This window comes from Sceloporus undulatus, chromosome 2, assembly GCF_019175285.1.
Source record: "Sceloporus undulatus isolate JIND9_A2432 ecotype Alabama chromosome 2, SceUnd_v1.1, whole genome shotgun sequence".
Taxonomy (NCBI): domain Eukaryota; kingdom Metazoa; phylum Chordata; class Lepidosauria; order Squamata; family Phrynosomatidae; genus Sceloporus; species Sceloporus undulatus.
Window position 1 is genome coordinate 258,977,811 of NC_056523.1, and position 14,195 is coordinate 258,992,005.

Consider the following 14,195-nt stretch of genomic DNA (forward strand, 5'->3'; position numbering starts at 1 on the left):
AGTTACATATAATGCATATAGGCTCCAACTATCATTATGTTGCAACATTGCACATGGGTCTATTTCTCAAGGTATTAGGTTCACTACTTACATATCTTAAGTAGTGTAAACTTCTGAGTTTACAACAGCAACTGTGTTGGCCATACAAGAATGCAAGATACCATATATTGTTGTGTATAAATCGACCTCATATATAAGTCAAGGGCACATTTGAGGGCCAAAGTTATGAATTGTGCTTTGGACTTCAGCTCCCAGAAGCTCCAGCCAGCTTGGCCAATAGTCAGGAATTCTAGGAGCTGAAATCCAAAACACCTTCAGGACCAAAGTTTGGGAACCACTGCTCTGCAAAGAGGCTTATGCAGTAATCCCCTATTAAAAATGGTTGCCACTACTCCACATCACCTCAAGAGCCCAAAATAGCAGGAGTGCCACATTGTTCAGGCTTCCTCATAGTGCTGCTGAATGCTGCTTGGGCAGGAAAAAAAGTGAGGAAAGAGGGAGGGAGGGCTGCCTGTCTTTCCCTGGTTTGGATAAGAGGTGTAATGTGGTGGCAGCACAAGTTCCATACTCTGCCACACCGAGAGGTTTCTCGCCTCTGCCTCTTGTCACTTCGTGCTGGGTCCCTATTTCATCACTAACCCATATATAAATTGACTCAGGTTTTGGAGGCTGATTTTTATCAAAAAGTTTTGACTCATACATAGATACATTAACTAAACTGTAGAGACTCAGACATTTCAATCACCCTACCTTGGAAAGCCACAAAGATAAAACTAGGCACACTACTTACTTCTATTTGGATCTATGTGCTGTCTGCCCTTTTGTTTGCACTGAAAACATATCTGGATTTTCTACTTATCATCCCTTTTACTTTATGACTGCACATAAGCACATGCACAGCTTGGGCAAAATTCACAAATATTTCTTGTTAAAAGATTTTTATGCAACTTTTTAAAAGTAAGTTTTAATAAAACTGGCCAATAATTCAATAAGAATAATATGATGTTTTGAGTATTCCTAATGGGCACTGGAGAATCATTTGTTAACCTAAGTTTTTAAACATATTTGTACTAAAAGATATACAAGTGCAAAATCCATCAGAAAGAGACATTACATGAATTTATAACATTCTCAGAGAAGCTCTGTGATGAGAATGCAATGAACTGATTACTATAATCCAGAAACACAGTATTTTTTAATTGACAGATACAAAAAAAACCTATTGATTTTAATAGTTTTGGATTTCATACAATATTATTTACTTCACTTAGTTCCTTTTTCTTTCTGAAAGTAAGAATTTCACCTCTTGGATGTGCTTTACAAGGGAATGGGAAAATAAAGTACTAGTTTTCATCCTGCACCATGACTATAAATCAAAATTTTATACTGCTATAAAATATAGTTATATCCCACTGTCATGTGGGAATAAATGAAATTAAATCATGAATAAAGAAAGTGGAATGAAATGTATGCACAGAAAAGGGACAACCATTTTCTTATAATCTAATATGGAGTTCTAAAACTGTTCATTTCATTATAGTCTCCTCTCTCTAAGGGTGAAGCCACACTGCAGAATTAAAGCAGTTTGACACCATGTAATTGCTATGACTCTATCCTACAGAATCCTGGGATTTATAGTTTTACAAGGTATTTGGCCTGGTTTGTCAGAGAGCTCTGATGCCTCCCAAACTACAAATCCCAAGATTCTGCAGAACAGAGTAATGGAAGTTAAAATGATGTCAAACTGCTTTAATTCTGCCGAGTGGATTCAGTCTAAGAACATAATTCTAAAAAAAATATATTAACAAATGCTCACAGAGATACAAGAACCCCTGAATCTGTGCATATTAATCATGGATGCAATATTTAAAGAACCTAACTTTGCATTAGGATTACTACATTTAAAAAGCAAACAAACCATGATATATATTGAAGGGTAGAATTAAGATCACAATAAAACCAGAAAAATAAAGAAAACCTGATTCACAATGTCCACGTGTTAAGACTACATTGTGTTAACAGTATACCTTTCCAGTGTCACAATCCGTTCCATCCATTGGTGGATCCAGCTTAGTTTTACATTCCTTCTCCCCTTCCACCTTACACCACAGGCCAGTGCAAATAACATGCTGGAAAGAAACAGATGCTAATAATGGAAAAGCTAATATATAAATATTCTTTATCCGTTTCACAAGGAATTTACTGGTTTTAAAATATGCTACATAGATAGTGATATATAGATAGAGACAGTGATATACATAATTACTACATTGTATATGTTGTTGTATGCCTTTACGTCATTTCTGACTTATGGTGACCCTAAGAATTGTGAAATTCTTGTCAAAACTTGTTCAGAGGGGGGTTTGTCTTTGCCTTCCTCTGAGGCTGAGTGTGATGTAAATCAAAGTCACCCAGTGGGTTTCCATGGCTGACCAGTGAATCAAATCATGGTATCCAAAGTGTCAGGTTAACAGTCAAAATACTACAGCATGCTGGCATTGTATACAGAATTCTAAAAATACCTTGCTGAGGCAAAATAAAATATACAACATTTTATGTCCTAAAGTTATATGGCTTCCTGAGGATTCCTGATGCTTTGCCTGATCAACAGACTTTTTAGATAATATTAATTCCCTGGAACATATCTACTGAAATATGAGGTACAAGTCTTTATTTATTTTGCAGAAATGCCCAGGTCCATGCATCAGCTTCTTTCGGGGCAAAGAAAGAACTTCTAATAATCCATTTACAAATGGTGCTGTACAATCCCCCCCCCCCAATCTATCTCCTTGAAAGTGAAAAAGTATGTGTGAAGGGTTTCATTTTATGCATTTTTCCTCAAATCTTGTTTGATTGCATTGTGAATTGGGGGGGGGGGGGGACTAGGTATCTGAAATCACCTGAAGGTGACATTTTACATATTTATCTGATTTACAGGCTACCTTTCTCCTTAAACTGGTAGCGAAGGTGGCTTTCAACAAGTTAAAAAGGAACAGATGAAAGCATACAAATATATTAAAATATCATTTAAAAGTTATAAATTTAAACAGTTAAATTAAAAGGAATTTAAAATGCAGCAATAAGGAAAGTACAACAACCATTTCCCTCATCAGAAGCCCCTTCCTCAGAAATTAATCAATTGCCCAAAATCTGCCAGGACAGAAAGGCCTTTGCCATATGGGCAAAGGACAACAGTCTTAATTAGTGGAGACCCACTAAGTGAATGAGACTTGGGACAATACTTAATTGCAGCTATTAGATTTAGCTCAGATTGTCTGGTCAGTCACAACTACTAATATTCAACTAATTGTATAATCTCATTTAGGAAAACTTATTCAATTCTGGGTCCACTATGAAAAGCAAGAAAATGTTTTATTTAAGTCTTACATTTGAATACAATGGGACTATCTGATAAATTAAAATATTTCTTTGTAGAAGATTAAGAATTATCCATGGATATATTCATACATACTATGTGTCCACATGCTGTATACCCAATGCAGCTAGGATTACACACAAAGATAAAGGCTAGAGGATGTTCTGGTGCTAACTTTCCTCTTCCCATTTGTTTCAGCACATTCATCCCTCCACATTTGCAGCTTTGACTTTTTCAGATTTGATTATTCACAGATTTTATTAACATGTTCTCTCTAAGAATATCTAGAGCCTCTCCAGTGAAATGCTATGATTGACTTTAACCAAAAGTTTCACTGAAGGACCTAGGAATTCCTACAGAGAACACTCCACTAAGCATTTGTACCTCCTCCAGCACAGTTCTATGGTCAATGTCTGGCAGATGTTGACCATAGTTTTGCACTGGAGAACCTAGAGATTCCTGGAGAAATGTTCTCTCAGATAAAAACATAGTGTTTTTGTTATTTGTGGGTTTTCCACATTCACGGGAGTCCTGTGCCCCTAACTCCAGCAAATGTGGAGGGACAAGTGTACTACTAATCTTAACCTTCTGATCTAAAGTTGTGATACTAGATAAAACATTTGATACCTTTCCTGATAATTTTACCCTCAGTCTTGTCCTCACAAATCAGAAATATTTCCCTTGTGACAGAAATTCATTTTTTCTCTCTTAAAAATAAGAAAAGAATGGGGCTGAGGCATTAGAGGTGGAGGAAGAAATGTCAAATCTTCATTCAGGAAATATGAAACCATCTTCTTGTCATATAACACCTGACCTTTATAAACTGAAAAATGTAAGACAGGATGGAAACAATCTGTGATAGCTTTAGAATCAACCAGTATTTTCTTAATTCTTCAATCCCTCACTCTTCATGCTCTATTATAGAATACGAAAGGTTTAAATTAGGTTTATTACGCGATAAATTGAGATAAATCATTCTTTTCACCTGCATTTCTTGGCAAAATGAAGCTGTTGGTCCGAAGAGGATCTGACACTGCTCATCTGCAGTGTATGTCATCCCTGGCAGTTTTGAAGGAATAATCACAGAATTGAGGCTCTGGGGATTTGTCTGAAGCAAGCAGTTACTGGCCTTTGACCTGGAAATATACAAAGGTTTAGAAGATAGTGAATGGTAATAAAGATGGTAGTATGATGTAGATTAGTATGTAGATTAGTATGATGTAGAATACAATTTTAAATTAGTTTAAAGGTTGTTCTGACAAACTGAGAATATGAACTTCTGTAATACACAAGTCATTTCAAAATAAGCAGCTTAATTAAGGGGTAGAAAATAAAAATGGGACTAAACAAAGAACATGTAAAGGAAGTCCCCCCTCCCTAATTAAAGATAATTAACATTTGTCCATGTTCACACCTGCATTTAATTTCCATTTTATTGCACACAGTCAGCCTAAGCCAGTTTTGGAAGATGTATGAACAACCCTGAATACTGGATCCACAATTCTGCCAAAGGGTTTGTGCATACAATATTGTGAGGATCTTCCTTAACAGGAAAATGTGATAGACCAAGCTCTGACATTCTAAAAACAATCTCGTTGTCTTCTCAGTTTCACTGTTTGCATTTTCAGCAGAAGACCAAAGAAAGTATATATTTTGAAATACACAAAGGATGTTTATCATAGAATCATAGAGTTGGAAGAGACCACTAGGGCCATCCAGTCCAACCCCCTGCCATGCAGGAAATCCAAATCAAAGCATCCCTGACAGATGGCCATCCAGCCTCTGTTTAAAGACCTCCAAGGAAGGAGACTCTATCACCCTCCGAGGGAGTGCATTCCACTGTCGAACAGCCCTTACTGTCAGGAAGTTCCTCCTAATGTTCAGGTGGAATCTCTTTTCCTGTAGCTTGCATCCATTGTTCCGGGTCCTGTTCTCTGGAGCAGCAGAAAACAAGCTTGCTCCCTCTTCAATATGACATCCCTTCAAATATTTAAACAGGGCGATCATATCACCTCTTAACCTTCTTTTCTCCAGGCTAAACATCCCCAGCTCCCTAAGTCGTTCCTCATAGGGCATGGTTTCCAGACCCTTCACCATTTTTGTCGCCCTCCTTTGGACACGCTCCAGTTTCTCAATGTCCTTTCTGAATTGTGGCGCCCAGAACTGGACACAATATTCTAGGTGGGGCCTGACCAGAGCAGAATACAGTGGCACTATTACTTCTCTTGATCTAGACACTATACTTCTATTGATGCAGCCTAAAATAGCATTGGCCTTTTTAGCTGCCGCATCACACTGTTGACTCATGTTCAACTTGTGGTCTACTTGGACTCCTAGATCCCTTTCACACGTAGTTTCATTCAGCCAGGTGTCACCCATCCAATTTATGTTGGTTAGTTGTTCTGTGTAGCCAGGGAGAGATTTATTATTATTATTAAACACTACCAATCAGCATTACCTTGACATTATCAACCCCAAATTTACCAGTTTCCTGCACTTATTTCATCCAGATTCTGGTAGGATGTACTTCAAAGAAGAAAAAAAAAAAGCCTTTTATTAAATTCTTCTGCTGTAGATCCCCAGCAGACCTAGACAATCTTTATTTTGTGTCTCTGATCCTTTGAGACTGAGTGCTCTGATTTCATGCAGGGCAAAAGAAAATTTATCCTATTTTTTTTTTAAAAAAAAACACGTTTCCCCTTACTCCATTTTGTTAAGCTACTAAAAAGGATCCAAAAAGTTACACAGTCATCTAATTTTAAGTGCATATACAAATCACTCCTTATACGCTACTGCATATCTGTTTATGATTTGTAATACATCCAGGAGGTATATATAAAAATATTATTAAAAATGTGTTTTCTTTTGAAAATTATTAAACCAAAAGTTTTCTATTCTTGAAATACAAAATATAAATATTAAAAATACAGATGCTGAAAACAGGCACTTGAAATATAATGTACAGTCAACCCTCCTCATTTGCAGCTTTGACTTTTGCAGATTTGATTATTATACTAATGCTTCTCGGGGCCCATTGGCCCAGCGAGAAGGTTTTGCTGGCCTCTCACCTTAAGTCACCTGTTGACTTAAGGTAACTCTATGAATTTCATAGGGTTTTCTTAAGCAAGGTGTATTCAAGAGGTGGTTCTGCCAGTTTCTTCCACCAAAATAAAGCCTACAGCACCAATGTTCATTGGCACGCTCTCATCCAAGTACTAACCAGGGCTGCAACCTAGTGCCTTTAGGATTTGTGTGTGATTGTGTGTGTATGGGCATACACACACATATACATACATAGTTGTTGGGTCTTCTAGGGCTCTCGTGGTTTCCATGGTTGAGTGAAGAATCAAACCCTTATTTCCATTGTCCAATGCTCAAACCACTGTACCACGCTGTCTCAGATACATATACACACATATATAGTTGTGTGTTAAGTTAACAAATGGTGTTCCACTTCACTACCACTTCTTGTTTGCTTAGGGGCAAAAGTTTACCCTATACTGAATCAGATAATTTGCCCATCTAGATCAATACAGTCTACACTGATTTGAAGCAGTTGTCCAGGGCTTCAGACTAGTATCACCCAACTCCATCTGTGTTATGTAATCTACAGTTTGGTCAACAGAATAGGTCTTAACAAACTGAATGTACAACATTTTAAAGTGTTGCATGTAAGAGAAAAGGAAATACTGGATTTACCACATGTCCAGAAACGACCAAGAAATTACATTGATCTGGAACTGAATTTGCTTTTGTTGTTTTGTACTCAAGCCTTCAAATATTATCTTCAGTACATGAAGATTTTAAGGTTATAATAACAACTCACAGAGATCTGCTGAAGTTTACAGATGGCATTAGAATCTTTCAAGGTATGATCTTTTGTACCTTTGTTTCTTCCCTACTTTGTCACTTTATTAAATATTTCTGTCATCCTTCCCTTGTCATAGAGGATGCTAGAGAATTGTGAAAAGAAGATGAAATACAATTCTTATAGCAGGCAACCTAGGAATTTATCATGAATAGTCCCATAATTGAGAGCCCTCTTGGTGTAGTGGTTTTAGTATTCGACTATGGAGACCAGGGTTTGAATCCCCACTCAGTCATGGAAACCCTCTGGGTGACGAGTCACACTCTCTTAGCCTCAGAGCAAGGCAAAGGCAAACCCCTTTTGAACAAATCGTGCCAAGAAACTCCAAATTGAATTTACTCAATAATAACAAACTCGCATGACTAAGTCATAGTGAAACATCTGCTTTTCAAAATATCTCTGAACTATTCAAATCAATTAACTATTTGAAAAATATTACTAGCAATATGGAAATCTGTGAAAATATAGGTTATAGAAGATACAATGGGCCCTTGGTATTTGCTGGGGTTTGGCTCCAGGTCCCCCGAGTGGATTCCAAACTCCGCAGATGCCCAAGTTCCATTATATACAATGGCAGAGTAAGATGGTATCTCTTATATAAAATAGAAAAAAAAATCCAGGTTTCCTTTTTGGACTTTATATATCCTTCGAATAGTTTCAAGCCATAGATAACTGAATCTATGTGGATAAAGAATCCATGGATATGGAGGGCCAACTGTACCAGCAATATGGAAAGCTGAGAAGATACAGATTTTAAAACTTCTACGTTGCTTTAATGAACATTGGCTGCTAATGTTGCCCTGGTGAGTTGTGGGTAACTTTTAATACAAGTTTTCAAATTCTGACACAGAAGTTGCTACAAAGTGTTGAAAACCAGGCATATTTAACATTTATAGTCTTCAGAGAAAATAACTGAACATATGAAATAGATGACATTAGGCAATTCCACTTCTTGAATGAATTACCTGAGAAATCTTTCCAGATCTTCCCTGCTGCACCGGGACCATGAAACATCTCCAAGATTCTGCCCTTTGATCCATTCTCCAGACATGATATGGAGACCATCTGCACAAGATGGGTGGTCATTGTCATGATTTATTCCCATGCTAAAAATGTGAAAGTATTAAAAATAGAGCTTACTTCAAGTGCAAAAATGAGTAGGAAGACTTTTTAAAGAGTTCACTGAAAGGCAGTGTTTTCTTTGTTTTTCATTTTATAGAAATTATTCCAACTAACAATTAAAATATAGACTTTGGCTTCAAACTGACGGGCCAAAAGAACCTCAGCGGGACAGTGCCAACACCGTTCATGCAGCAGCCATGGCAGTCGCATGCACCTAGCCCCAATCCAGGCCACCGCCATGTTCCTGAATCAGGCTGTGGGAAGGAGCGGATTCTTCCCACTCCTTTATGTCCTGGGTCTTTGGCGATGGCTCTTTGTTGTTTTCCCCATTTCCTACCATGTTCGGGTCATGTGCCATCTAAATGCTACGCTCCAAATGCAACTGGAAACCATGTCATTTGGCCCATCTGTTTCGGGCCTATGACAAATAGGAGTTACATGGTTGGTGATTACAGTTTGAATATGAAGCTAATAAGACATGCATGTCTCACTATTTCATCTTCATTCCTGTCAACTCTGTTGTTCATCCTCACTGTGGCAGAGAAACAGCCTCTTTCCACTGCCAGGAAAATGCTGAAGAGCCACCATGGACCTGAGAAGCCTCAAAGTTTTACCCTCAACTTATCCACGGGTCATATTAAAATCCATAACTTTGGACTCAAAATTTGCCCTCTACTTATAGATGAGATCGACTTATAGTCGAGTATATACAGTAAACAGACTAAAACATATTAGATAATTTAAGAAGTTAAAAGAGGCTAAAATAATTAAACAATTTTAAAAATATGTGTAGTACATTTTTGAGAAATCAGTTCCACCTGAAAGGGTTTAATTTTAAAAAAAATCCTTTTGACCTGGTGCTGTAATGAAGCCAGAGTCGACACTCTTCAAACCTCCAAGGGGAAGACATTCCACAACTGATGTGCCAGAACAGTGAAGACCCTCTCCCACATGCTCCCACAGAGTATTTTCCCCATTAACATGAAACTGAAGAAGGACCTCCAGCAGACCTCAATCCTCTGACATTTAGGGCTTTGCATATTATCACAAGAAACTTGAATCCAGTCCAGTCCAGAACTATATTGGCAACAAGAGCAATTCCTTAAAGACCAGAGTTACAAGACTTCTATAAAGTATCAGCTATCCTGATATTATGTTTTGCCCTAGCTGTAGAGTCCAAGTCTATCTTCAAGGACAGACCCACATACAGCATATTACACCAGTCTAATAAGCAATTTACCAGTGCATGATCTGCTATAGCCCAGTTATCCTTGTCCAGAAAAGGGCACAGCTGGCAGACCAGTCAAAGCTAGAACCAAGCCACAGATTCTGCTTCTAACATGATTTTGCTTGTTATTATTTTTGTTTTTGTTGTTATTATTATTCCTTACTTGCCTCTCCCCATGGTGTGAGGTGGGGAACAACAATAGACCAACAAACACACAACATCAGCTAAAAACACACATCAATTGAAAAGAACAAACAAGATGCAATTACAATTTTAAAATAATTTGGATAGGCTTGCTGGAAAAGACTGGTCTATAATGCTGTTTTAAATTCAAACAACATATTCAGCTGTCAACACTCTTCTGGCAGGTTGCTCCACAGTCTAAAGGTGGCTGAAGAAAAGGTCCTCTGGGTGAAAGTTGCCAACATAGTCCTGGCTGACTGGAATAAATGTCACCTCAAGGACCTGAGTGTACAGGATGGATAACACGGAAGGAGGTGATCCCATAAGTAACCTGGACTCAAATTATGTAGGGCTTTGAAGGTAATAACCAATACTTTATATCTTGCCCAGAAACTACTTGGCAGCCAGTGGAGTGATTTTAATATTGGTATATGATCACTCTTGTATGTCCCAGTAACCAACTTAGCTGCTGTGTTTTGAGCTGAAGTTTATGAACTTGATACAGAGGTAGCCCAACGTACAACACATTGCAAAAGTCCAGCATTGACTCCAACTCATGGCAACCCTGCAAATGAGACACCTCCAAGTCCCTCTGTCCTCTACTGATCTGCTTAGGTCCTGTAAATTCAGACTCATGTGGGAGGCGTAATTAAGTCTATCCATTTGGCATGTGGTCTTCCTTTCTTTCTACTGCCATCTACCTTTCTTAGCATTATTGTCTTTTCTAATGAGTTGTGCCTTTTCTTGATGTGGCCAAAGTATGACAGCCTCAATTTGATCACATTGGCTTCAAAGGACAGTTCAGGCTTGATCTCTTCTAGGACCCTGATGGATGACAGATGCTGGAACAGACTCGATGGCCCCTTTTTCTAGTAAGGTGGAGACTTCATCAAGTAGGTTGTTTGAAGGGGGGGAGATAATGTGAAACACTCCAGTTGGGGGGTATTCCCCAAATTCAATGTCATATCCCCTCTGGATGATGTTGGGGACTCAGAAGTTGGTGGTTATAGCAGACCTGGCAGAATATAAGTAAGCCAGTCTGTTGCCAAAGGGTGCAAGGGGCTTGAGAAATAACAGGATCGAGGAGCTAAAGACACCTCATCCCCTAGTCCCCACATCTTTTTAATGGAAGATCAGTATTTTGAGGAGGAAGGCTACAGTTTACCTGAAGAAGTCGATGATTGGGAAGTATATTTGGACCTCCTAGCAGGGGAAGGGCTGTAACACCCTGTCCATATGAATAGCAATAGCAAAGCACTTCACATTTCTGTACCACTTCATAGTGAACTAAGCACTCTCTAAGTGATTTACAATGTGTAAACCAAGATCTCTGCAAACCGTATTAAGGTCTCTGCAAACCATAACAGAGTTTAGAAGAACCTTGATATGTTGAGGGCATACCGTATTTCCTCACAGTCATCCTCCTCTTTAGTGAAAATTCTAACTTCACATCCATCTCATTAAAGAGGTCAGAGGGCATGTCTTCTATGGTAAGTCTATCTTCAGTCTTCAGACCCAAGGTATGTAGGTACGTAGCCATGCATGTCTCCTTAGGGCGATGGAACCAACCGTAATCTTCACTGTACAATCGACTACATGGCAGGCAGAATGGATTTGTTGACCTGCCAGAGAATGTGCTTCATCCTGCAAAGACCTGGCCAAACATTTTTCCTCATCAGGGAGTTTTTCCAGAGAGCCAAAAGCCTTTCCCATAAATTTTGCTGGTATGCCCCCATGCAGGCTACATAGTTGGCTATGTGGAAACTTAAAGTGGAGGCAGAATAAAAATGTTTTTGCCATAAGATTGTTTACAATCCTTGCAGGTGTTGAGGACAAATAATGAACAGACTTCATCTGAGACATCTCAACAACAACTGAATTCAGTCTTGGGTGTTTGAAAAGCCAGTTCGAGTCTGTACAAGTACAAGCACCAAGTCCAGCAGTGCTGTTTTATGGTGCTTCACGTGAATGTCAAGTGCATTTGCCATTTGTAGGACTTGTTCAGAGAATGCCTGTATACCATCAGTTGGTGCTGACTATTTGTGCTCTATCAGCCAATGGGATGGGAGACCGGCCTCCAAGTCCCATTCAGATGAAGTCAATTCAGATTCTACCAAACCTGCTTCTGAACAAGGAGGGGACAAAAAAGATGAAGTGGCTCAGGAAATGGTTTCTCCTTTAGAGACTGGTGGTGAGGTGGAACCAGTGAAGGCTATTTTTGTGAAGTGCTTGAACTCTGTACTTGAAGAAAAGGAGTGGTCTGCATCGATACTGATGGCTGTTGGGTTAATGAAACAGGCATGGATTGTACCACAGTGGATCTTGTAAGTAACACATGTAGTGATGGTAAGGGACATTGCAGTTATAGGTAGCCAGTACAAGGTAGTGTCCACTGTCATTGTCATACAAAATCTCCACAGGATCATGCCTTTATTGTGGAAACCATTGAGTGCGGTGTCTTGTACAGGAATCATGTTGATAATGGTCACAGGAATTATCCTGGAATCTCTTGTCAGACTTGAAACCATGGCTCAAAGGAGATCTAGCATGGTACTATGGAGTGGGAGATTTGGAACAGGATGTAGCAGAGTAATGATACAGGACATGGCAAGGATAAGAAGGGGGTCCTCAGCATGAAAAGCTGCGGCAACCCTGCACGCCTCTGAGGAAAGTTAGTGATTTCACCCTCTGAAGCAGAGCCCACTTGAAGCTCAACAACCTGCAAGGATACTGCAGAGGAGGGAAGTTTTGTGACTGATGCAAACTGCTGGTCGGTAGGGACCTGCTCGGCCAGAGCTGAAGCTGCTTGATGCACCTTGGGATGAGTGTCCTTCTCCATCAGTGTGTTTCTTTTTCTTTTTCCTCTTTTTATCAGCGTGACATGAGGCAGAAGACTCTGTCCAGTTCCCTACATAGGTCATCAACTAAGGGAACCAGATCATTCTCTCTCCCATAGCCAGATCTGAAGCCAGATTGGAATGGATCTAGATAATCTGTTTCATCCAGAAACCTCTGGAGCTGGGAGGCCACCACTCAGTCCAGAACCTTGCCAAAGAATGGAATATTGGAGACTGGCTGGTAGTTAACCAGAATGATGAGATCCAGGGAGGTCTTTTTCAGTAATGGTCTCACCACAGCCTCTTTTAGGCAGCATGGAAATCTGCCTTGCTGCAGTGAAGCATTCATCACCTCCCTTACCCAGTTGGCCAGCCCCCCTCTAGCTGCTTTCAAAAGCCAGGAAGGGCGAGTATCCAGTATGCATGTGGTGACTCTCACTTCTCCAAGGATCCTGTCCACATCCTATGCTGCACAAATTGAAACTTATCCAACAATGCAGGACAAACAGGCACCAAGATTACATCCATTGGACCTGTATCAACTACAATATCCAAGTCAGAGTGAATCCAAGTGATTTTGTCTGCAAAGTCTCTTGCAAATTCTTTACAGTGTTGAGTGGTCTTTGTTTCCTTCTTGGGAGCCAGAATGGAAAAGACCCCGGAACACTCGAAACAGCTCTGCTAGATGACACAATGCAGACACAATGATGGAGAAGTATAATTTCTTCGCTGCCACCATCATTCCTTTCTTTGTGCTATCTGTTCTTTTTCCAAGTGATTTTAGTGATTGATATTGCCAGTTTGGCTTTTTTTTTTAAGTGAAATGTTGTATTATTTATACTACTCATCTAAACTATGTATGTGCCTTCAGGTAACCTGTTAACCTATGGCAACCCTATGAATTTTGTAGGGCTTTCTTTCCTCTCAAATACAGCTTACAGCACCTGGTATTCATTGGTAGTCTCTCATCCAAGTACTAACGCGAGCGGACCCTGCTTAGCTTCTAAGATGAGATGTGATCTGGTGCCTTTAGGTTATTTATGTGGGTTCTGAAATGAATTATTGGGGTTATATGATGTTTTGAAATTATTTGGTGATAAAGGATCTATTTTCCTGATATGTATTTTTATTTTTGTATTGCTGTTCTCATGTTTTGAGTACTTTTACATATATTTATGAAGAAAAGCATTATTCCAATAAAAGGGATGGAAGGGTGGATGGTTGTTGCTGCTGTGTGTAAGCTGATTAGTAGTGATAAATATAGGGTACTGTGTGTGGGCAGTAGGGGGAGGGCTGTAAGGAAGTAATCCAACTTTAAACAGAGGCTGAATGGCCATCTGTCGGGAATGCTTTGATTGTGGGTTCCTGCATTGCAGGGGGTTGGACTGGATGGCCTTTGCAGTCTCTTCCAGTTCTATTATTCTATGATTCTAATTTCCAAATGCTTGTAGTGAAAGTTCTGAAAGGGACCTGGTAGAGGCAGAAATATGTTTTCTGGACTGAAAGGATACCATATGACAGTCGCAAGATGATAATGATGATGATAATGTTATTTGTTATCCCGCCTCTCCAACAGGATCG

The 14,195-nt window shown here is 39.3% G+C and overlaps 1 protein-coding gene across 3 annotated transcripts in view; it reads right to left on the reverse strand.

The window, feature by feature from the left end:
* ADAMTS19 (ADAM metallopeptidase with thrombospondin type 1 motif 19) overlaps positions 1-14,195 on the reverse strand; it is a 157,964-nt gene that overhangs the window by 63,175 nt on the left and 80,594 nt on the right. For all 3 annotated transcript variants that reach the window (XM_042453892.1, XM_042453891.1, XM_042453893.1), the window contains 3 exons: positions 8,210-8,350; positions 4,362-4,512; positions 2,028-2,129 (listed from right to left, as the gene is read on the reverse strand). In XM_042453892.1, coding sequence (XP_042309826.1) covers positions 2,028-2,129; positions 4,362-4,512; positions 8,210-8,350 — 394 coding nt within the window. The remainder of the gene's footprint in view (positions 1-2,027; positions 2,130-4,361; positions 4,513-8,209; positions 8,351-14,195) is intronic.